The sequence below is a fragment of the Gallinula chloropus genome, assembly GCF_964237585.1.
Source record: "Gallinula chloropus genome assembly, chromosome: Z".
NCBI lineage: Eukaryota > Metazoa > Chordata > Aves > Gruiformes > Rallidae > Gallinula > Gallinula chloropus.
The window spans coordinates 1705043-1728497 of NC_140089.1; the positions used below are offsets into that span (position 1 = coordinate 1705043).

The following is a 23455-nucleotide window of genomic DNA, read 5'->3' on the forward strand; positions in this document are numbered from 1 at the left end:
AGGCAGGGACACCAACCTCCAGGCCTGGAGCTACACAAGGCTGCCCAGGGCCCCAGTCAACCTGGCCTTGAACACCCCCAGGGATGGGGCACCCACCCCCTCTCTGGGCAGCCCCTTCCAGCCCCTCACCACTCTCTCTGCAAAGAACTTCCCCCCAGTCTCTCCTCTCCCCCTTCCCTCCTCCAGCTTCACTCCAGCCCCCTTGTCCTGCCAGTCTCTGCCCTTTAACAAGCCCATTCCCCTCCTGTTCCTGGGGTCCCATCAGGGTCGGGGAGGCTGCAGTGAGGTCCCCCCACAGCCTTCTCTTCTCCAGGCTGACCCAGCCCAGCTCCCTCAGCCTCTCTGCGTAGGGGAGCTGCTCCAGCCCTCTGAGCATCTCTGTGGCTCCTCTGCCCCCTCTCCACCAGCCCCACATCTCTCTTGTCCAGGGGCTCCAGCTCTGGACACAGGACTCCAGCTGGGGAGGGCAGAGCAGAGAGGGACAATCCCCTCCCTGTCCCTGCTGCCACCCCTCTGCTGATGGAGCCCAGGATCCCATCGCCCTTCCCAGCTGCAGGAGCCACTGCTGCTCATGGGGAGTTTCTCATCCCCCCTGACACCCAGGTCCTTCTCCTCAGGGCTGCTCTCCAGGAGCTCTTCTCCCAGGCTGTATGCACCTACATTCTGTGGTACACCTTGAGATGGTGAAACAAAGTGAGACACCAGCAGAGAGAGGTGGCAGATGCCCTGTCCCTGAAAACACTGAAGATCAGGACCAACCCTGCCTATGGCAGGGGGTTGGAGCTCTCTGATCTTTGGGGTCTCTCCCAACCCATCCCATTCTATGATTCTACGAGTCTATGATCTACCTGAAAATGTCCCTGCCCATGGTGGGTGATTGGAGTAGATCGCCTGTGAAGGTCCCTTTTGACCCAAACCATTTTGCCATCCTATGATATAATTTCAAGTATAACATAACTTGAAGTTTAGAGGAGTCCAGCTCTCTGAAAATGTTTCCTCTCATGTTTAAAGGCAGTATTGATCTTGTCAGCCTGATCAGGTGATCTCATGATGCAGGACAAGGTAGTAAACTTGTTGTTTGTATTTATCTGTAAAAATTTCCTGGCCAGGTACAGTGGTAGATGACATTCCTGCAGTCACATTGTCGCCACCCTTGTTAATTACAGGTAGGGAATGCTTTTGGGATAGCACATCAATACAGAGAAATTATTAACAACAATTGTTAGAACAGAGTCTCTGTGGTCTCATCTGATTACTGCAGTAATACTGCAGGCAAAGATGGGGATTTTCAGTATTAATGTACTGCAGAAGGGTGAATGAGACAAAAATTTTGTCTTCCTCTCCCACAACCTGACCTGATTTTCCTTCTGTAGGTTTTCCTACCTGCTTTAACACTCTCATACTGTCTAATTTGGTATTTTGAGCTTTATATAGTGTGTGTCATTTCCCCAGAGGTCCAGTGAGCCATGCAAAGAAAAGATCCTTGGTTACCTGTCACCTTGTTACACTTTTTACCAACACTTTTACAAATGGCATTTGCAATTGCAGAATGTTCCTTCCCTTCTCTTTATATCCTTATATCTCTGTATCACATGAGAGAATGCAGTCCGTTGATCCCAGCTTGGGCAGTCTTTTTGGGCTGTTGGCATCCTTGCAAGGACATTTAGGGGATAAAACAAGGAAAAAATGGTAAGCAGGGTAGTTATTTTTCATTGTTACCAAAACCAGGGAGTTTTAACTCAGGGAATATTAGGTCACCTTGGTATCAGGAGTAAGAAATGATTGCTTGTTCAGTCAGAATGCTGCATCTTGACTTGCAATGATGTTTGCTTCCTGAATTGATTTCTAGCTGACTTGCTGCAGTCGTGTTCCTGTTAGCTCTTGCTGTAATAAGAAGTGGGAGTTTTGCCAATAGGAGAGGCTGGTGGCTCTACTGGAAATACTTCTTTCCTGATTGCTGGCTGTCAGGGACAGTGTTATTTCTTTGCTGTGCAGGGTTTGGGGAGCAAGTGTTGCCATGTAAGCTGAGCTGCAGTGCAAGAGACGTGGGAGATGAACCTTCTGGCTAGAAGCGGTAAAAGGTTGTTGCTGAGACCTGGCAGAAAGAGAGAAAAGAGTGGAAACCTTGCATTCCTGAGGCTGTTTCTACTTCTGCTGTGTTGTCTTCTGTGAGCTCCTGAGGCTGTAAAAAAATCATAACTGTGTTATTCTCTGTCTAGAAAAGTTTTCAGCATTGACTGCTCAGATTTTTACTTCAGCCCAGGAAAACTGAACTGCTGTGTTCCTCTGTGATACAGTCCAAACTGGACTTCTCAGATTTATGGAAAGGGCTTGCTTGTGTTTATTTTTCTTCTGAAATGATACAAAGCTTTTATTTTTATTTATTTATTTGTTGCCACATCCCAAACAAGAAAGTGAATCATGGGTGTGAACCATCGCTGAGTGATCCTGATCTAAACCTGTAGAGACACACAGGAGAGAGGTTCAGGCAGATGAGGAAGCTGAAGGAACTTAATTTCATCTGCAGAAGAGCCCCACTTTCTGTAGCTGTAGTGTGATGTGGAGGCTTTGGACGTGGAGGCTTTGGATGTGGAGGCTTTGGACGTGGGCTACATGGCATGAGAAGGAAGAGCTGAGGTTAAGTGAGGGCAGTCTATTATGGATGAGGACAAATTCCTGTTGGAAATTGTCAGCTCCTAGTACAAGAGGAGCAGCAGGAGATGCTTAAAGGGTGCAAGGTGGGATTCCCTACTGGGTATCCATTATCCCAGTCCCTTAGGGCTTATCGATCTGGCAGTCCCATTAATTGCCTACTGATTGATACCCTTCATCCAGAGCATCCAGAGATATAGCTGTAATTTCCTTTTTATTAATTCTGAAAGGGTTGAAAATAATCCCAGTTTGTTTGCAGATTGTAGTAGTATCACTAGGGATCATGTTTTTTTGGATGTAGCTTTTTAATCTTTGGGGGTTTTACCAACATTTGGAACTGGCCATTTCTGATTTAGGAGCAGTACTGAGAATAAAAGACTTTCTTCTTTTTCTCTTCCATGGTAAATGCACTGGGAATTGCTTATTCAGCAAATAAATTTATTTAATAACGTGTTCCAAAATATTTCCATTTCCTTCAGTTTCATTGCTGTGATTCTTATTCTTTGAGGGTTGTAGGAATATGTTTGTCATTCAATTTAATTTCACATCACCACGTATCATGTAGTTAAATGGATTTTTCCTTCCCTAGACATGTGGAACACAGTGCCAACATTGCAGATTACTAAATGTCCTTATTTACCACTGTTATTCGTAGAGGCCAAGCTTTCATTCCTTTTTAATAGCTTTTGTTCTCAAAGAAGATCTGAATATTAATAGGAGGGGAAAAAACATGTGTGTTCCTGGGTACATCTCCGGATCGCTGCGTGAATGTTAGGTGATCGCTGAGTAAGCCTTCCCAAGCTGCAAGCTTTAAATCATCTTACTCCTCTAGCTGTAAAATAACGGAAATAAAGGAAGAGGAGCAAAATGAGGTAGAAGAAGAATGTTTACTATGCAGTCAAGTGACCTATAGTTCCTGGCAAGTGCAGATCCCTGCGCCAGAAGCTGTTGATCAACTTTTGCAGGTTACCTGTTGATGTTCCTGAGTAGACTATCACAGTAAGAACTTATGCAAAGACTAAAAAGAGAGATTCCTCCAGTCAAGTGACCTCTTGGCCAGGGAAGACAACCCATCATGTCAGTGGTGTCCACAACTCCAGTAGCCAGAATCCCTGTGAAGCCTTTTGCTGATCGTGCAGGTGAACAGACGGAGCATCAGTCGCAGCAGCGTGGCTTGGGACTTGCATCTCCCTCTGATGATCCAGGTGGAGGAACCTGGTCTCTTAATTCCAAGTCACAGGAAGGCATCAAACACCTCTGTGACTGGTTGTTAAAGGAGAACAGAAAGTCCTGCTCTGTTAGTGTTATATCCATTTTTTTCAGGTGAATCTGTGCAAACGCCAGGGTTTTCTAGCTAGAAAATGTTTTTAAGGCAAGGTCCATGCAGTATGTTTATGTGAATGTGTATTTATAACGTAGGTTTTCCTTCATCTCACTTTACTTGGGACCACATATGCACTGACTATCAGTTTCCACCCAGGTATTAAATATTCATTCCACCTTTTTCTGTTGTCCTGAACGTGTGGAGGCCACTGAGATTTTAACTTTTGCTTTACCTAGAGGGTTTTTTTTCTACCTTTCAAGACTCAGCTTTAATTTCAGTTTGTGTTTAATGTGTAGTAAACAATTTTCCCCAGGGAATGGAGAAAAACTTTTATGTTTTACTGGAGAGAAAGGTTTTTGGCTGTGTTGTTGCACTGACGAGGGCAACAGGCCTGTTTGTCAATTTGCAGGTGTATATAAATAAAGATTATTTCTATGGAACTGGGAGGTATGATGAGTTAAACCAACAGTGAGCTGTGCTTTTTTGACAGAGGAAGTTAGAGCTGCCTGTCCCACAAGAGGTGGTATGTGGTTGGTTTGCAAAGGCAGGCTGTCTGGGGGAAAAAAAAAAAGAAAACAAGGAAAAAAGAAAACAAAATTAAAAAAAAAAAAAAAGGTTGTGCTTTGAGCAATTTCAGGAAGATTATAATTTGAGTCTTGAGATTTTAGAGGCCAAGCAAACAGTGTTTCCTTTGATTGACAGCTATAATTCTGTTTATATTAAAGTATATAAACCAGAATAATAATCTGAGCTGCCAGGGAAATGTATCTGTAGTGTACTTGGATCCTGTTTAAATGAATCTGACTTCAGCCATGTCTAAAATGAAACATAAATGCTTTCTTGAAATTAGGCTGACTGTTGCACATTTGGCTTTTTATCTGTTCTGTCCTGTGTTTCACACCATAATTGGGTTGGAAAAGCCCTTTAAGCTCCTGGAGTCCAACCGTCCCTGTCCTGTGCTAAACCAGATCCCTGAGCACCTCATCTCCCCTCTGTTAAACACCCCCAGGGCTGGGGACTCAGCCCCTCCCTGGGCAGCCTGGGCCAGGCCCTGACAGCTCTGCCAGGGAAGAACTTTTCCCTCCCAGCTGAGCTGACCCTGCTCTGGGGCAGCTTGAGCCCATTGCCCCTTGTCCCATCTCCTGTCCCCTGGCTGCAGAGACCATCGCCCACCTCTCTGCACCCTCCTGGCAGGGCAGGGGAGGTGGGGAGAAGGGCTCCCCTCAGCCTCCTCTTCTCCAGGCTCAACACCCCCAGCTCCCTCAGCCGCTCCTCAGAGGATTTGCCCTCCAGCCCCTTCCCCAGCCTGGTTGCCCTTCTCTGCACTCGCTCCAGGCCCTCCATGTCCTTCTGGCAGTGAGGGGCCCAGCACTGGGCCCAGCACTCCAGCTGCGGCCTCCCCAGTGCCCAGCCCAGGGGCACAATCCCCTCCCCAGACCTGCTGGCCACGCTGGGCCTGGCACAAGCCAGGATGCCCTTGGCCTTCCTGGCCACCTGGACAAATGAGCTTAGTTCATATTTTTCTTAATGAGTATTTACTAAACTATAGGTAAAGTAACTTACCATGTACTGCATTGAAGAAAAAGCACTAAAGCTGTCTCTTTTGTGGCAGGAATGAGTCTTCAAAAGAAGGATAAAAATCTGTGATTGTTATAACCAATATTTTTTTAATGGGCATTGAATAATTAAAATTTTACATTCCCTGTTGGCTTTCAGGCAGAACAACTCAATATCCTGTAACATCCATAAGCTTGCTGTGAGTTTGTACTTGGCATCTTCATTCTCAGGGTATTTGTGTTCCAGAAGCACTTCATAACATTTAAACTAATCAGTGTCCTTTTTTAGGTGAATTGAGTGGGTAATTCTTTGCTATGTGGATAGAAGGATTATTTGTAGAAAACCTGTAGTTTTGTAGTGTTGCAGTGTTCAGTTGTGGTGTTTAGGGGGTTGTTGGAGACCAATGAGAAGATAGGCTTGGTAGCTCTTGTACAAGACAATTTCTCCTTGTTTGATTAATATAAAGTAATTTGTGGAAAGTAATTATCTATTTTTTAGAATAAAAGATTGGACAGATCAGACGTTTTTGAGGTCACTTTTTATGAGGTGCTTCACATCATGGTTTGGAAATACAAAATATGGCAAATGATATGAACCAGTACGTGTGTCACTTGACACTCTCAGCTGAGGCACAGTTGATGACTCTCCCCACACTTTTTCTTCTCTTCTTTTTAACAAAAAGGATAACTGGAGACTGAGAAACTTTACTCAGAGGGCAAGGAGTGTGTTAGAAGTCAGAGGGAAAGGGAAAAAGCTGGATGTCAGTGAACGAGCTCTTTGTGCAGTGAATCCAGAACAAATGCTTGTGTTAATAATCAAGCTTCTCAGGAATTAGGGCATCAAGAGTCACTGTGCTTCTCTGCACATCCCTCGTGGCTTGCTTTCTTGTCAAGTAATAGTTGATCCAATGAAGCAATTCCAAGATTGAAAGCCAATATAACAGAAACAATCCATTCCTCTCTAATTATTGGGTGTTCCCCAACTTTTACATTTCTCTTCCTGTATGCTCCTGTACAGCAGCAAGTCCTATTTAATTTGGCTGGAATTGGTCTAAAAGTGTGTTATTTAATGTGTGTTTGTATTGAATCCAAAGGACACTTGTGATTTACATTAGGAACTGGTTGGGGATGCCAACTTCATAACATTATGGCTTAGCCTTAGTACCTCCATAGGTAAAAAAATGAAGATCCTGGGTCCAAGCAGTTCAGTTTGCAGTGATAGCTGCCTACAGGGAAGACCTTAATGAGTTGGTTTGCTTTTCCCCCTATGGCTGAAGCCCCAGGGAGAGGGGAAGAGGATAATTTCTTAGATGTGCTCTGTTTTCCTTTCTAAAATCTTTTTCTCAACCAGCTGAAAACCAAGTGTTCCCCAGGGGAAAGTGAGGTTTTTTAGCTTTTTAAAAACTCGAAAATAGAATTTAAATTGTGCCGTGAGGAGCATCTGAACTGTGCAAAAGCTTTTAAGACAGTCAGTCTTGTTCTTCAGAATGGGATTGCATGTGGCTTTCTGTTCTGTTCAGGAGTTTAACTGTGAGTGAGTAGCAGTGGTGGAAAAATGAAAGCATTTAACTGTGCTGTAATTACAAAGTTTTAATTAAATCAGTTAATTAGCTCATGTAATAGATGTACTTGCTAACTCACCATTTTTCTAAAATGTAGTATCTTCTGTGAAATACAAAGTCTCTCTACCTGAAGCGACAGCTGAACGATGCTGTTTCTCATCTGTTTTGTATTGGCTCTTTTATAGCCACTTCTGTAGATTTCAGAATTTGCCTTTAGGATTCCAGGGTCTGTTTACCATATGCTATAGGTAGATCTTCAAACTGAGGTTGTTTTTTTTAGATGTGCTGGTAGCTTGATTTCATTCCCACTGAGTCAAGTGCAGAACTGTTGCAGAGAATGTGGAGACTTTTGCCTGATGATAGAATTACCGAATCAAAGAATTGCAGAACACTTTGGGTTGGAAGGGATCTGAAAGCCCATCTAGTTCCACCCCCCTGCCATGGGCAGGGGCACCCTCACCAGACCAGGATTCCCAAAGCCCCATCCAACCCAGCCTAGATCACCTCCAGGGATGGGGCTCCCACAGCCTCTCTGGGCACCCTGTGCCAGGGCCTCACCCCCCTCAGAGTGAAGAATTCCTTCCCAACCTCTCACCTAACCCTGCCCTGTGTCAGCTCAAAGCCATCGCCCCATGTCCTGTCCCTGCCCTCCCTGGTGACCAGCCCCTCTCCCACGTTCCTGCAGGACCCTTTAAGTGTTGGTAGGCTGCTGTAAGACCTCCCCCAAGCCTTCTCTGAACCAGCCCAGCTCTCCCAGCCTGGCTTCATAGGAAAGACGCTCCAGGCTCCTGGTCATCTCCATGGCCTCCTCTGGACTTGCTCCAACAATCTTTGTCTTCTCTGTACTGGGGACCCCAGAGCTGGATGCAGCACTGCAGGTGGGGGTCTCACAAGACCAGAGTAGAATCCCCTCCCTTGACTTGCTGCCCATGGTGTTCTGATGCAGCCCAGGGCATGTGTGGTCTTCTTTGCTGCCAGCACACACTGCCAGCTCGTGTGGAGCTTGTCATTCATCAGCACCCCAAGTCCTTCTCCTCAGGGCTGCTCTCCATCCATCCCCTCAGCCTGTCATGCTGGGGATTGCCCCGACCCACATGCAGGACCTGGCCCTTGGCCTGGTTGAACTCCATGCAGCTCACATGGACCCACCTCTGCAGCCTGCCCAGGTCCCTCTGGATGCCATCCCTTCCCTCCAGCGTGTTGACCTCACTGATCCTTTCTGCCCTTAGAGTGGTTACAGGGGAGCTGGCTCAAGCGTGTCACTGTGACATTCACCTCTGTGCTGGCTGTTGAATTCAGTTAGCAGTTGATCACATTCTATTAAGTAGGATTTAATGAAGGAAAGGTGGCCACTGTTCCACAAGCAGCCTAAGAATGTTGAAAAGCGTGTTATGAACCCAGGGAAAATAAAAAAAAAAAAGGAAATATATACAATTTACTGACAATGCAGGAAAATTCCTAATGTTTTATGTATTTTCCAGGAAAAAAAAAATCTTATTTTCTGGCTGCCTGGAAGATCTAATCTAACTCCTAAACTTGTCCAGCAGAACCCGTTTTAGATTTCTGCTCAGGTAGAGAGAAGTGTTGGAGCCTGATGGTAGTGCTGGCGCTGGACCCACAGGGCTGGAGGAGGGCTTGCTTCACTGGTCAGGAAACTGGCTGCCGTGGTGGGTGGATAGATGGACATCACCCCTCACTGTGTGCTGTGACCCCAGCCAGCCCCCCCTGTCCTGGGCTGCATCCCCAGCAGGGCTGGGAAAGGGGGATTCTGCCCCTGGGCTCCGCTCTGGGACACAGACCCCCCGGCAGCGCTGCCTCCAGCTCGGGGGTCCCCAGGACAAGGGGGACACGGAGCTGTGGGAGCCAGTCCCCAGGAGCCATGGAGATGATGGGAGGGCTGGAGCCCCTCTGCTCTGGAGCCAGGCTGGGAGAGCTGGGCTGGCTCAGCCCAGAGAAGAGAAGGGAAGGGAAGGCTGCTTGTGGGGAGAGCTCTGAGCCCCTTCCTATCCCTCCAGGGGCTCCAGGAGAGCTGGAGAGGGGCTGGTGCCCAGGGCAGGGAGGGCCAGGCCCAGGGCAGGGCCTTGAGCTGCAGGAGGGGGATGGAGAGGGGCTGGGAGGCAGAAATCCTTCCTGGGGAGGGGGGAGGCCCTGGCACAGGGTGCCCAGAGAAGCTGGGGCTGCCCCGGGATCCCTGTCAGGGCTCAAGGCTGGGTTGGATGGGGCTCTGAGCACCCTGGGCTGGGATGGATGTCTCTGCCCATGACAGGGGAGTCCTGAGGTGTCTGAGGGCCCTGCCCACCCACACCAGTCTGGGGTTCTGTGGTAGTTTCTCCCCTAGACTTTGCCAGCATCTTTAGGTATCTGACGAGCTGGTGCTTCCTAGGAAAAGAGAGGCTGCCACCCTGTGCCAGGAGTCCTTACTGCCTTCCCACAGGCTATGGTGGTGCTTCAGCCAGTGAGCAGTGTCTCACGATTTGGGTTTTTTTTTGGGGGGGGAGGAGTTTTGAAGCTCTTGAGTGGAGGCTCCTGGTGGTGTCCTTGACTGCTACAGATAAGACAAACATTGGTGAGATAAGTCTGCAGTGTGTCGGTGCCTTTGAGTGGTTTGGGAAGAAGGAAACTGGCAGAACCCTGACACTGGAGTATCAGGAGTCTGTGGCAGGTACCAGGCTCAGGCTGAGGGTTGATGACATTTTCTGGATTTTTGTAACGAACTTGTGATCACTGTTGATAACATCCCAAGTAGGCAGAATTTGGTTTTTTCTTTAAAAGAGGAAAAATACGTTATTTGAAATTTTGATTAAAATTACAGGTTACTATTTTAATAGTTTATAGTTAAACCACAGAATCCCAGAACTGCAGGGTTGGAAAAGACCTTTTAGATCATCAAGTCCAACTGTTCCTGTCCTGTGCTAAACCAAAACCAATATATTAAGCTTAGTATATTATTAATAGTATAATTATAGTGTGTTATATACATACTGTGTTATCACAGAATTATAGAATAACAGATTTGTAGGGGTTGGAAGGGCCCTCAAGAGACCATCAAGTCCAACCCCCATTATATGATAGTATAATTATTAACATGAATCTACAACTACTACATATAAACTTATATAATATGCATTAAAAATTATTGTGATATGTATTAAAGTAGGACCCTGTGCCACAAAGCAGTGCTGGAGGTGCCCTGGTGCTGTTCAGTTTTGGTCTCTGTTCTGCTCCTCCTTTTGCCCTCCCAGTAGGTGAAGGTACTACTGGATGTTTGCATGGCTAATTAGGTTAATTTTTTAAATACATACACATTTAAAAATGTTTATGGTCCCTCTTCAAGCAATAGAAGAGGTCTGTGAAGAGCGTGGAGCTTTTAATTAAATGGACCTGATGAGTTTTCAGCTTAAAAGTAGAGGCTGAAGCAAGCTCATCAGTGGTTCTCAGCATCCATAGCTTTGCAATGTAACTGGAAGAAACATCTGACCCACCCCACTACCAGGATTACAGATAGAAATGATTTAATATTAAATTATTGGACATCTGGATACTGAACCTTTCATTGGGTGTGTATCTCACAACAATGCTCTGCAGCAGTTCTGAATTTCAAAAGAGTTTTTGAGATTTGTGAAGTCTCCACAACAAAAGACAATTCTGAAAGGATAGTTAATCTCTGCTTTACCCAGCCACGAGGAAAATTTGGTGGGAGGACCACAACTTTGGGGGAGTTACGGCTTCTCTTTCTGTCTTTGATTTGTTCATGTTCAAAGTATTCTTAAAATTCCACAGGATTAACTGAAAGACGTGAGTTTTGCCTTAAAAAACATCACCACTACTCACATAACCAAGGAAGAAGTTAATTGTGCTAGACTGATCGTTCTTGTGACACTGAAATTCTGCCCTGCTCGTCTCTAACCCTGTCACGGGTGGGATCACAGTTTGTCCCTGCTGTAGTTTTTTTTTTTAAGAAACACACAATTTTAGGTGAAGTGCACTGACATCTTGTGGCTGCCTGAAATAGCGCAAAGAGCTCTGCTGGTGCCAGCCCCTATATTTAGAAAAAAGGAGGTTTAGGCAAAGCTGATGGCTGCATTTCCCACTGGATGTAGTTCAAACCTCTGGAGTATGCCAGTCTCATCAAAAGTGTTAAAAAAAAACCCAACCCTAGTCTGTCTTACAATTTTGCTGCTGCTCACGAAGAGGAAATGATTATTTGGGATAGAATTCTTCTTTATTTTTAGGATTAACCTTGGGTCAATTAAACTATTACAACCAGGGCTTTATCCTGTGGTGTTTTCCCAGCAGGTCCCTGAAGAGGCCAAAAATCTGCCCTCCTGAAGTGCAGGCAGTGAGCTTGCTGTGCACCCTCCTCACTGCCCTGAGGATCTTGAACTCCACTGTTTCATGGCCACTGCAGCCAAGGCTGCCCCTGAGCTTCTCACCCCCCACCTCCTTGTTAGTGAGCGTGACATCCAGCATGGCCCCTCTCCTTGGCTCCTCTGCCATATCAGTGTGTAACAGGAACCTCCTGCACTGCTTGTGCCCTGCTGGGTTGACCCTCCCAACAGGTAGTGGGGGTGGTGAAGTTCCCCATGAGGACTGGGGCTTGTGGACCTCAGGCTGCTCCCACCTGTCTACAGATGGCCTGGTCTCCCTTGTCAGGTGGCCTGTGCAGAGCCCCTCTATAGCATCCCCTGCTACCCTTTAATCTTGATCCATAAACTCTTGGCAGCTCCTCACCCATCCCCAGACACAGCTACACTCCCTCCCAGCCAGGCAGTGACAGGGAGGGGACACCCCCTTCTCATCTCCCTGCCGATCCTTCCTAAAGAGCCTGCTCCCTGCCATCCCAGCCCTTGTCACAGGAGCCATCAGCAGCACAGAGACGTGGTGGGACGTGCAGGGATGTGCACAGCTCCCACTTCTCTTGTTCCCTCCCCGTGGTGCATGAGTTTGCACCGAGGCCTTTTGGGTGGACCCCCATGGAGGTGACCTCTGTGCTGCCCTGCAGATGCTCTCCTGCTGAGCCATTATCCTTCTCCCAGCTCTGGGCACATTAGTAATGCTCAAAAGTAGCTGAGAGATAAATAAAAATATGAACCCCGTGCAAAATTTTTCATCAAAGTTAATTTCACTTGCATAACAATGAGATCTTCCCACCTGGCATTGTGTAGGGTAGCAGTTGGCTTGAGTTCTCTCTCCAGCTTTTTTCCTTTGTCTACAGAGTTAACTCTACTTTTGTGATCAGAATGTGCTGAAGTGTTTCTTCAGTACACCACAGAGTTAATGATTTCATGAGGCTGTTTGTCCAGATCTTAGCTAGGACAGAGTTAATGTACTTTCTGGCAGTGGGTGGAATGCCCTGCTTGGGAGCTGGGATGGAGCAGCGCTGGTAACACAGGGATGGTTTAGCTGTTGCCACTCAGTCAGGGACTTTTCAGTTGCTCTTCCTGCTCTGCTAATGAGAAGGGAGGGGGGCACCCAGGGAGCTGAGAGGGGGGACACACAGTCAGGACAGGTGACCCAAACTGGACATTCCATGGCATGATGTCATGCTCAGCATAAAGGGGGCTGGGGTGGGGAGGAGTGCACGGCTCCAGGATGCAGAGTTTGGGATGGTCCAGCTTGAGGATGGCTCTGAGCTGTGTGGTTCAGTGACAATCTGCACTGTGCATCACCAGTGTGGTGTACTTTGCTATAAAGTCCTGATACTGTTACTTCCCCCTCCTTTTGCTGTCCCAGTAAACTGTCCTTATCCCAACACACCAGGTTTGTCTTCCTCTTCCCATTTCTTTTCTTCCCTCTGCCTTTCTTGCCTCCACTGTGGGGTGCTCAGCTGCCAGCTGTGGTGAAACCACAACACCGTAGCAGGCACACACTGTGTCTTGAGTGTTCCTCACAGCCCATCCATCTGCAAAATGACTGCCGGTCTCAGCTAGACCAGCTCCCAGACCCATGTGCTGGCCAGTTCCCAAAATGTTGGTACTGGTGCAGGGGAGTGGGCAATGGAGGAGCAGCTACAAAGGCTGCAGTCGCTCCTTCCAGCAGCAGGGGTGATTTGCTCTGGCTTCAGTGTTCATCACAGAATCACCAGGTTGGAAAAGCCCTTTAAGCTCCTGGAGTCCAACCATCCCTGTCCTGTGCTAAACCAGATCCCTGAGCACCTCATCTCCCCTCTGTTAAACACCCCCAGGGCTGGGGACTCAGCCCCTCCCTGGGCAGCCTGGGCCAGGCCCTGACAGCTCTGCCAGGGAAGAACTTTTCCCTCCCAGCTGAGCTGACCCTGCCCTGGGGCAGCTTGAGCCCATTGCCCCTTGTCCCATCTCCTGTCCCCTGGCTGCAGAGACCATCGCCCACCTCTCTGCACCCTCCTGGCAGGGCAGGGCAGGTGGGGAGAAGGTCTCCCCTCAGCCTCCTCTTCTCCAGGCTCAACACCCCCAGCTCCCTCAGCCGCTCCTCAGAGGATTTGCCCTCCAGCCCCTTCCCCATCCTCATGCTGCTTGGTGCTGGTCCTTGTGGTGGGACTGCTGGACAGGAGTGGAAGTGTCATTTGGCCACTTCTGCCCCTGTCCTTCCCCCAGGTTCACTCTCTTTCCCACTCTGGATGCAGTCAGTGCACCATGAGCTGAGGTCAAGCTGTAGGAAGTAAACCACAGTGTGGTAACTGTGATGTGGGGAATCTCAGCAGGAAACATGATGCCTGCAGAAAGCTATTTTATTTTAAACCAAAGCTGATTTAGGTCTTTGACTTTCATGCTCTCACACATGCATCCTCACCCTCACCAGCAGAGATGTGTTGTTTAGTTGTGCACGATGGGGAGGGGAAGGACACCAGATGAGAGGTCCTCCTCACATCCCCAGGGCTCCTGCTGGTGGGGTGGCCGTGCCTGTGCAGTTTTGTATGTGCCATGTGGTACCTTCTGGTGGCTGGCAGTGATTTATCCCCTGGGCTTGTCACACCCCTATGTGCACCATCAGGTTATTGTTGCTGTCCTTTGTCTCCCTGCATGAGTGCCTTGAGGAGAGGAAACGGACTTGCTCCTAGGTGGCTGCTAATCTTGGTGTCCCCAGCACGTGCCACCTCAGGAGTCATCCCTCCACCAGCTGTTCCTTCCAACACTTCCACACCCTGATCCCATTCATTCTCCATTCATTCTCCATTTAGCATTTCAGTTCCTCTCAGGGCTGTCTGTCTGCTCGTGTTTAGTTGTGACTCATCATCTCAGGGGGCTTGGACTGTTGCTCTCCTGTGGTAGGCAAGGGCTGCAGGGAGTGTGTGACTTTATGGGCTGACTTTAGAGTTGATCTTCTCATCCTGAGTGTAGTAGGATGTGTGTCCTTGTGGCGTAGCAAACCCTGGACATGATAAAGTCAATGACACCACACACTACTGGTGTCACTGGAGCCTGTGCCTCTTCAAAGGCATACAATAACTAGATTGGTATTTTACAGAAGTAATTTAAACTCTATAATCTAATTGGTGTGATTGCATTAAGATAAAATCTTAGTCCTAATAGGGACATAACTCTATTAACTAAAAACCACTCTCCAATAGCTGGTACTTCAAGTATGACTCCAAGTATGGACTGCAAGCAACAAAGCGATTGGAGCACCCCTTTGATGTTAACACCATGAATTCCCTGAGTAATGACCCTGGAAAATAAAATAATAAATTGTGATGATCCAAAAAATATCTCCTCAGCTGCTGTTTTCAAGTAGAACTTAGGTTTGGTTCTGTTTGAGCTAATTTAAGAGGTAAGAGGAGATAATTAACAGTACCTATGTGTCTTTCACAGGAACCAGCGATCCGTACGTCAAGTTCAAACTTGGAGGAAAGGAAGTGTTTAGAAGTAAAACAATTCACAAGAACCTCAACCCAGTGTGGGAAGAAAAAGCTTGCATTCTCATAGATAACCTAGGAGAACCACTGTACATAAAGGTGAGGCACTGTCTTTCTCACACTTGTCAGATTGCAGCAGAAGAGTCACTGAAATAGTTTGGACTTCGTAACTTTTATCTACTGAAAAGTTTACTGTGCATTAGTGCATTGCTAAAGATTATTTAGAATTTTTTTTTTTAAAGTACATCTGTATTACGTTGTCAAAATTTGAAGAAAAACAATAAATGCAGGCATTTTGGGTTTTGTTCCAGGCCACAAATGTTTTATACTTTTTAGCATGCTCTTGGGAGAAGGACAAAATAAAATGTGCTTCTTGATGGTGGCGTCCCTTTTATTTAGGGAAATATCATTGCATAATACTCGTGTGAAGCATAATCTGTCTCACAGTAGCATCATCTATCAGCAGGTTTATGCTGATGTTAATATGAGAGTTTATCAAGACATGTGCCTGCTTGTCCTGGCTACTGGGTATTTTATTTGTACCCGAGTTGAGTGAGTCTGATGACGTTTCATATGCTTTATGCTTCTTTTTTGCCTTTTTTTTTTGTTTGCATAGTAACTACTCATTATATCACAGACTCACAGAGCTGTAGGAGTTGGAAGGGCCCCCCAGAGCCCATGGGATCCCACCCCCTGCCCAAGCAGGGTCCCTAGGACAGGTCAGGGCTGGAATCTCTCCAGAGAAGGAGACTCCACACCCCCTGGGCAGCCTGTCCCAGGGCTCCCTCACCCTCACTGGCAAGAAGTTCTTCCCCACATTGGGGGGAACTCCCTGGGCTCCAACTTGAGCCCATCGCCCCTTGTCCTGTCCCCACAGACACTGAGCAGAGGCTGCCCATGGCCCCTGGGTCCCACCCTTCAGCTATTGATCCCCATTGATCAGATCCCCTCTCAGGCTTCTCCTCTCCAGGCTGAGCAGCCCCAGCTCCCTCAGCCTCTCCTCACAGGGGAGATGCTCCAGGCCTTTAATCGCCTCCATAGCCCTTCATGTCATGGGTGAGGATGATGTTGTCATAATACAGTGATGACATTCCAAAATAAGAAATTCCTTCTGTTTAAATTAGAGACCATCAGTCCCCAGAGTAATTAGCAGCAGTGCTGGTGGTGATTCTTAGCTATCTGTATTGGAATGGAAACTAGAAAAGCTGCAGTCTTTGTTTTATAGGTGCAGAATACGAAGATGCTTTCTGGCTGTGGTAGTTTATGGTGATCACAGAATGTTAGGGGGTGGAAGGGACCTCAAAAGATCATCTAGTCCAACTCCCCTACCAGAGCAGGATCACTTATATTAGGTCACACAAGAACAGATCCAGGTGGGTTTGAATGCCTCCAGAGAAGGAGACTCCACAACCTCTCTAGGCAGCCTGTCCCAGGGCTCTGCCACCCTTATTTTCACAAGGAACCTCCTGTGCTCCAGCTCTTACCCATTGCCCTTGTCCTGTCACTGATCACTGTCTCTGTCCTCTGACATTTGTAGACACTAATAAGGTCACCCCTCAGGCTAAAGAGACCCATCTCTGCCAGCCTGTCCTCATCAGAAAGGTGTTCCACTCCCTCCATCACCTTGGTGTCCCTGTGCTGGGCTCTTTCAAGAAGTTCTATGTCCTTCTTGAGCTGAGGGGCCCAGAACTGGACACAGTATTCCAGGTGCTGTCTCACCAGGACAGAGTAGAGGGGCAGGAGCCAGGAGCACCTTTCTTGACCTCCTAACCACCCCCCTTCTAACACAGCCCAGATGCCATTGGCCTTCTTGGCCATGAGGGCACAGTGCTGCTCATGGTCACCCTGCTGCCCCCCTGGAGCCCCAGGTCCCTTTCCCCTGTGCTGCTCTCCAGCAGGTCCATCCCCAGCCTATCCTGGTCTCTGGGGTTGTTCTTCCCCAGGTGCCAGACCCCACACTTGCCCTTGTTAAATCTCATTAAACTTCTCCCCACCTAGCTCTCCAGCCTGTCTGAGTCTTGCTGGATGGCAGGACAGCCTCTGGGGTGTCAGCCACCCCTCCCAGGTTTGTGACTGTGCACTCTGCTCCCTCATCCAGGTCATCAGTCAACATATTGAACAGTACTGGTCCCAGTACCGACCCCTGAGGGACCCCACTAGATCCAGGTCTCCTGCCAGACTCTGTCCTGTTGATCAGAACTCTCTGACTTCTCTTCGACCAGCTCTCAACTCACCTCACTACCTGACCTCCCAGACCACACTTCCTCAGTTTAGCCACGAAAATGCCTTACTATAACCAAAATTGATCCTTAATTCTGTAGAATAAGGTAGATTAAAAATAAATTCAAATTAAAAATAAATTCTAAAAATGTTTTGCGACAAAAAATGTTCCCTTGGGGTTCCAGTTACAGCACACAGAGGTCAAAAATACTTTGAGAAATGTTGGAAACTGAAGCCTTTCCTACATACTCCTTTTAATTGGTGTGAAATGATTGAATGCTTCTGATCAGTATCAGTCTTCATCTCAAACAGAAGAGGAAAAAAATCTAACATTCCTCTACTGAAAGGGACAGAGAGGGGATTGTCCCTCTCTGCTCTGCCCTTGGGAGGTCCCAGCTGGAGTCCTGTGTCCAGAGCTGGGGCCCCAGGACAAGAGAGATGTGGGGCTGGTGGAGAGGGGTCAGAGGAGCCACGGAGATGCTCAGAGGGCTGGAGCAGCTCCCCTACGCAGAGAGGCTGAGGGAGCTGGGCTGGGTCAGCCTGGAGAAGAGAAGGCTGTGGGGGGACCTCACTGCAGCCTCCCCGTCCCTGAAGGGACCCCAGGAACAGGAGGGGAATGGGCTTGTTAAAGGGCAGAGACTGGCAGGACAAGGGGCTGGAGTGAAGCTGGAGGAGGGAAGGGGGAGAGGAGAGACTGGGGGGAAGTTCTTTGCAGAGAGAGTGGTGAGGGGCTGGAAGGGGCTGCCCAGAGAGGGGGTGGGTGCCCCGTCCCTGGGGGTGTTCAAGGCCAGGTTGGCTGGGGCCCTGGGCAGCCTTGTGTAGCTCCAGGCCTGGAGGTTGGTGTCCCTGCCTGTGGCAGGGGGTTGGAGCTCTGGGTCCCTTGGGGTCCCTTCCAACCCATGCCATTCTATGATTCTCTGATTCTAACTGAAGGATGGAATTGCAGTTTTGTGAGTTGATGAATGCTCCTCTAACTGCCTTTGAGCATCGGTCTGTACTGTGTTTCTTGTATTCTGCTCAGATGAAGCACATCACTCTTGTAAAGCATAAAGTTAATTACAGTTCTCAACTGGCACTTTCCTGCCCTTATTAAGCTTAGTGACTCACAATGAATGAACGTGCACCCAGCACTGTAAAAGACAAGAGCAATTTCAAAGAAGGGCACTTACAGCCCAGTTACTTGTTTTGATTAATTTCTGCCAGATACCAACACCACGGTCAGGTCACAAGGGAGAAGGTGCTTGTGTTTATTGAGTTTTTCCTAGAAAAAGCATGTCAAGTGGCATAATGTCTCTCTGTCTTTGTACTCTGAAAACACTGTGTGAAGTATGTCAGTATTTATAGCCTGTTCATGTATTGATAGACATGTTTAAATTGCAGTATCACAGAATCAGTCACAGACTGGCGTGGGTGGGAAGGGCCCTCAGACCCCCCAGTGCCCCTGGGGGCCACACTGATGTTGCTCATATGTGTAGCCTAGCAGTAGTATAGCCCTGTGTCTGTACACAACACATTCTAACTGCTACATATCAAACTCCATTTTATGGCCAGAAGGTTGCAGGTTACTTTCCAGTAGTCCTGGTTGGATATGTTGGAAGCATATGGTTTGAGCCTGGACATGGGGTTTCAAGAACCACTCATCAAAAGAAATTAAAAATATAATCCCATACTGAAAAATGGCATTAATCTCTTGTGTGTCTCAGGTCTTTGACTATGACTTTGGACTTCAAGATGACTTTATTGGCTCGGCATTCCTGGATCTCACTTCCCTGGAATTAAACAGGTATGGCACACATAAGCCTATAGAGTAATTCTTCATGGCTCTCTGCTAATACCATGCTTGTGGAATTGCTGGTAGAATGTTTTGTAGGATATAAACCTACAGCATATATAACTAGGCAGAGAAAAACACTTATTTTTAGGGAATTACTGTAATGTGAATGTTAATATTTTAGCTGATCATGCGCTGCATTTTCTGTAGTTCCTATGAAGAGTTAAACCCCTTTAGTCTTGGTTTTGTGCTATCTTAATTCATAGCATTACTACTTACTATTTAACCTTTTTTTTCTGCTTTTAATGCATTAATTTATATTTAGTTAATTTATTAATAGATTAATATAAAATTTATAATATACATTTATTTAATCTATTAATATTATAGCAGTGACACCGTGTTCAAGTCGTTTCTTATAAACAGAGATGCATTTCATTCTCAAGATTCAGCAATTTCATTATCTGAGAGCCTGAAATCAAAATAAATGCATATACTTGTGTCTTCTAGGCAAACAAATGTTACCTTGAGCCTGAAGGATCCTCATTACCCTGACCATGACCTGGGAAGTATTTTGTTGTCAGTTCTGTTGGCTCCTAGAGAAGAGCAGCGAGAAGCGGTAATTTTGAACGTTTTAATAACTGTCATCACTCTTGTGATTGTTCCATGGTTGGAGAGCTCAGAGCACAGGAGTAAATCACATATCTTGAGGTTCACTTGCATTCTCCAACACTGGACAGTGTTTCTGGTACAGCACAGGGTACTTCATCTGGATTGGACCCTCCCGGAGGTGGTGCTGAGGGATCCAGGGGGAATATAAATGTTCAGCAGTTTCAGATAAAGTCAGTTGCAGGTCAGTGCTGTACTGAGCAGCACTCTGCTGGTGAAGAATTTCGGACCTATCTTATCTCTAGATAAGAGCATTTGAATCCTATTTCACACTGAAAATAAAGAAGCTTGAAGAGAGGTGGTATTTCTACTCTTTGGCATCTAATGGTGAAGTCATGTTTGTCGTCCTTCAATTTCATGACTGGATTTCAGTGAGAAAATGGTCTGGTTTTCTAGGTTTATTTCTGTTTTTCTCAGCAGTTCAGTTCTAAGTGAAAATAGTTTCCAGTTCTATAGATCCCATTAGCTGTGGCAAATTCTGTCACTAATTGGATGTACTTTATGAGCTTTTTAGCAGTTGGCTTTTGACTTAAGCAGTAGTAGTGTAACTATGCCAGAAATACCAGAGATGACATCCCACTCACACCTTGTAATGTGGGTTCCTTTGCCTTCCAAGAGGCCAAGAAAAGAAGTATTAATCTCATTAAATTTTCCCATGGATACGATCAGCTATGTGGCTTTTATAAGAGCACATATTTTTCTGCATGCTGCAGTGTGATGCGTCCTCCTGTTGAGTACCAGAGGAGTACTGTCAGGTCATAATATTGCTTTTTTTTCCCCACTTTTCTCCTAGTTATTATTAAATGGTCAAGTCAGTTGGTTATTGTAATTAGTTGTTTGGTATTTGGTATGGCAGAGAGGCAGAGTGTTGAAAATAAGTGAAGTTCCTTCATAACATTCTGTTAGAACTAAACAAAAATAATGGAATATGGTATTGGGGATGTGCAGAAAACTTATTTAGAAGTATATTTTTCTTTCTTTTATCAATACATCTGTCCAGACAACTCAGCTTACTAACTTGAAGAAGTGTTTATCACCTAAATTGATAAATCCATTTCAATATTGGGGGGGGGGTTGCAAGTTTTTGGGTAAGAAAGACCAGCATTTCTGAGCCAGCTGGTAAGAGCCTTGTTTTTCCAAGTGGCTTGGGCATTATCCTGCCATAATCCTGAACCATGCAGCACAGAAGTACTGTGTTGTTACGTGGGGACCCACGGTGTGGATGGCACACAATCACACAGGTAGGATAGGCATTGTGATGCTTTGTGTTACCAGCTAGTACATGGAGAGCATTCAGGACAATCAGAGGTGAGGAAGGGAAATTAGGACACTACAGGGTGACCTGCCTTTCACATGGGTATTTATTCAGCAAATTTGCAACTGAACATCAGAGATAACAGGAGCACCATAGACTTGCTGGCTAGGTACTTTTTCATATGCAACAGTTGGGTGGTAATAGGAGGAAGGATTTGTTTTGTGCTGTTAAGCTTTTTGTTATTAGCTTTCTCTTTACTACACTAATCCACCCAGTTTACCTCAAGTGACCAGTTTTTCTTCCCATTCAAACTGTCATAGGGGACTTCATCCTGAAAACACCCAAAATTCAGATGAAGTTTCTGATCCTGAAGCTTTTTGTTGATGATTAGAAATCAGTCTTCTCAACATATGGATCTCAGAACGTTCCTAACAGCAGTTGCAGTAAATTCAGAGAACTTGTGTCACAGTGCAGGGAAGATGACCTAAAAAATTAATTCTTAATTAATTCTTTATTTTTTATTTTTAATAACAAACATGTTCAGGGTGTTAATAATTCAAGGCACAATTATCTTTTATTCAGTTCCCACATGCATCTATTTATTTCTTTATTTATCCAGTTTTCTTTACTCTCTAAGGAGTAGGTGTATTACAAAATGTATCACTCCAATTAAACTGTCATTCTCTGTTATCTTTAAAAGGTCTTGTAATAATGAGGATAATTTTTATTGGATGCAATATGGTTGAGATCAATAAATTCTGAAATATTAAGTTAGAGGGTCGAGGCTAATTCTTGTCCACCCTGGAAATGCACAACATATAAAGCAGTAATTAGAGCAAGCCCTGCATTCCCAGTCTGTGTGGTGTGCTGTGTGATTGATTCCTGCTTCCCTTCCACTTGGACATCTCTGCCTAGGTAATAATTCAAGTAGTGCAGCTGAAACAGATAGACAAAAAACTTCTGAGCCCCTTTAAAAATGCTTTACTACCTGCTGTGTAGAAAGAAGACACAGGAACCCCATCTCTTCACATCACATGTACTTTTTTTTCTAAGTGATTGCAAATTTTCTTAAATTTTGTTGGTTTGAGACCAAAATACTCTTCTGAACCAGTGAATTTGTTGAGGTGGTGCCTTGAAATGACTTACAACACGTTTTCAAAGTGGTGCCAGATGGTTAAATCATCAAGTTGAGGAATTCAGAAATTAACTGCTGGTTAATGCAGTGATGTACAGGTACAGGGAGACTCTTTTGACAGTGAGTTTGTGTAGCCAGAGGACAAGTCTTGTCGCTAAGAATTCTGTTTGGAAATCAGGTTCATGTATCTGTACATCACTGGAAGATGTGTCCTGTTACACTGTGCAAGAAATGCTGGCACTGCTGCAGGGAACGATGCTCCAGTTGGAAGTTTGGGTTTAAATGGTAAAAAATTGGGAGCCTTGTCGCATGTTGCCACCTGCCTGTTGAGAGAGGTATTATTACCAGTTATTTTAAAAACCAAGCAATCAGTTTGGAAGTGTAACACTTTGCTTTGGGTAGAACTAACTTCTGAGAAGCCTCCAGGCAGGGAGGTGAGAGGGAGGTTTGCTACACACAGGAGCATCCTCTTCCTTACTTTTTGAGAAAGAAATTCTTCACACAGGAGCATCCACCTCCTTATTTTTCCTGAAAGAAATTCTGATGAAAAGCAGATTATTCAGTGTGCTGGCTGATGAGATGTTCTTCAGAGCTTTATAGCTGCAAGGTCCCGTCTCCAGAGATCAAAGCAGATGACATCTTTGGATGCAGGCATCAGTTAGAGCATTAACATATGTGTGTGTTCATGCTGCTGTATGTAAAACTGTGTGGCAGACTGGGAGACAGGAGCATTTATCTTGGAGTTCTGGTGGAGTGTCAAAACCAGTCCTTCCATAGTTTGCAGTCTGTGTGTTGCCAGGAGAGGAATATCAGGTGTGGCTTCGTTTACAGGAGGTTCCCTATGCTGCTTCCATAAATAAGGACACACTGTTTGGTTTTTGTAGTACATAATTCCAGAATAGAAATCATAATTCTATGATTCTATGGTTTTCTTGTAAGAAAAGGCCAGAGTAGCCTGCAGCTACTGAATGCTAACAGGAGGTGGGGGCATGTGAGTGACTCAGAATTTCTAGGCAATCTCATGTGTAAGCATCTCTGCCTTCTGTGACCCAGAGCTTGTTCTAAAGGCATAAAAACGTGAACTTCCAGAATAATCATCTTGTCATACCTCATTCCAGCTCTGGACATGGGTAGAGGTCCTGTTCTTCTGAGGTTTGACCAACAAAGGCAATCTGATTTCTTCTGATTTTTGAACAACTGTGAATTATGAATCAAAATCGATGAATTAACCGTTCTCATGCCACCCTTAAAAATAAGAGTGTCTTTAGTACTCGTGAAAAGTATAATCTTTTCCCTGCCTAACACAGTTAAATTGCAGGAGGACTAGTTGCAGTGGTTGATTTGCATTTGCTCTGTGCTACTAACAATACCTGTACCTTAATTATTTTGCTTTGGGAGTGCAGATAGCTGAGAAAGCTAGTGTCAAGAAAGATGACTTGAAAGAGAAATGTATGTATATATGAAAACATTAAGGCCTGTG

General features: G+C 46.0%; 1 protein-coding gene across 1 annotated transcript in view; it reads left to right on the forward strand.

Annotated features, from left to right (window-relative positions):
• The window catches only part of MCTP1 (multiple C2 and transmembrane domain containing 1), a gene marked incomplete at its 3' end in the record, with an annotated part of 294163 nt that overhangs the window by 119330 nt on the left and 151378 nt on the right, over positions 1 to 23455 (forward strand). Inside the window, exons 3-5 of the mRNA XM_084278338.1 lie at positions 14882 to 15024; positions 18849 to 18928; positions 19427 to 19535. Coding sequence (XP_084134464.1) covers positions 14882 to 15024; positions 18849 to 18928; positions 19427 to 19535 — 332 coding nt within the window. The remainder of the gene's footprint in view (positions 1 to 14881; positions 15025 to 18848; positions 18929 to 19426; positions 19536 to 23455) is intronic.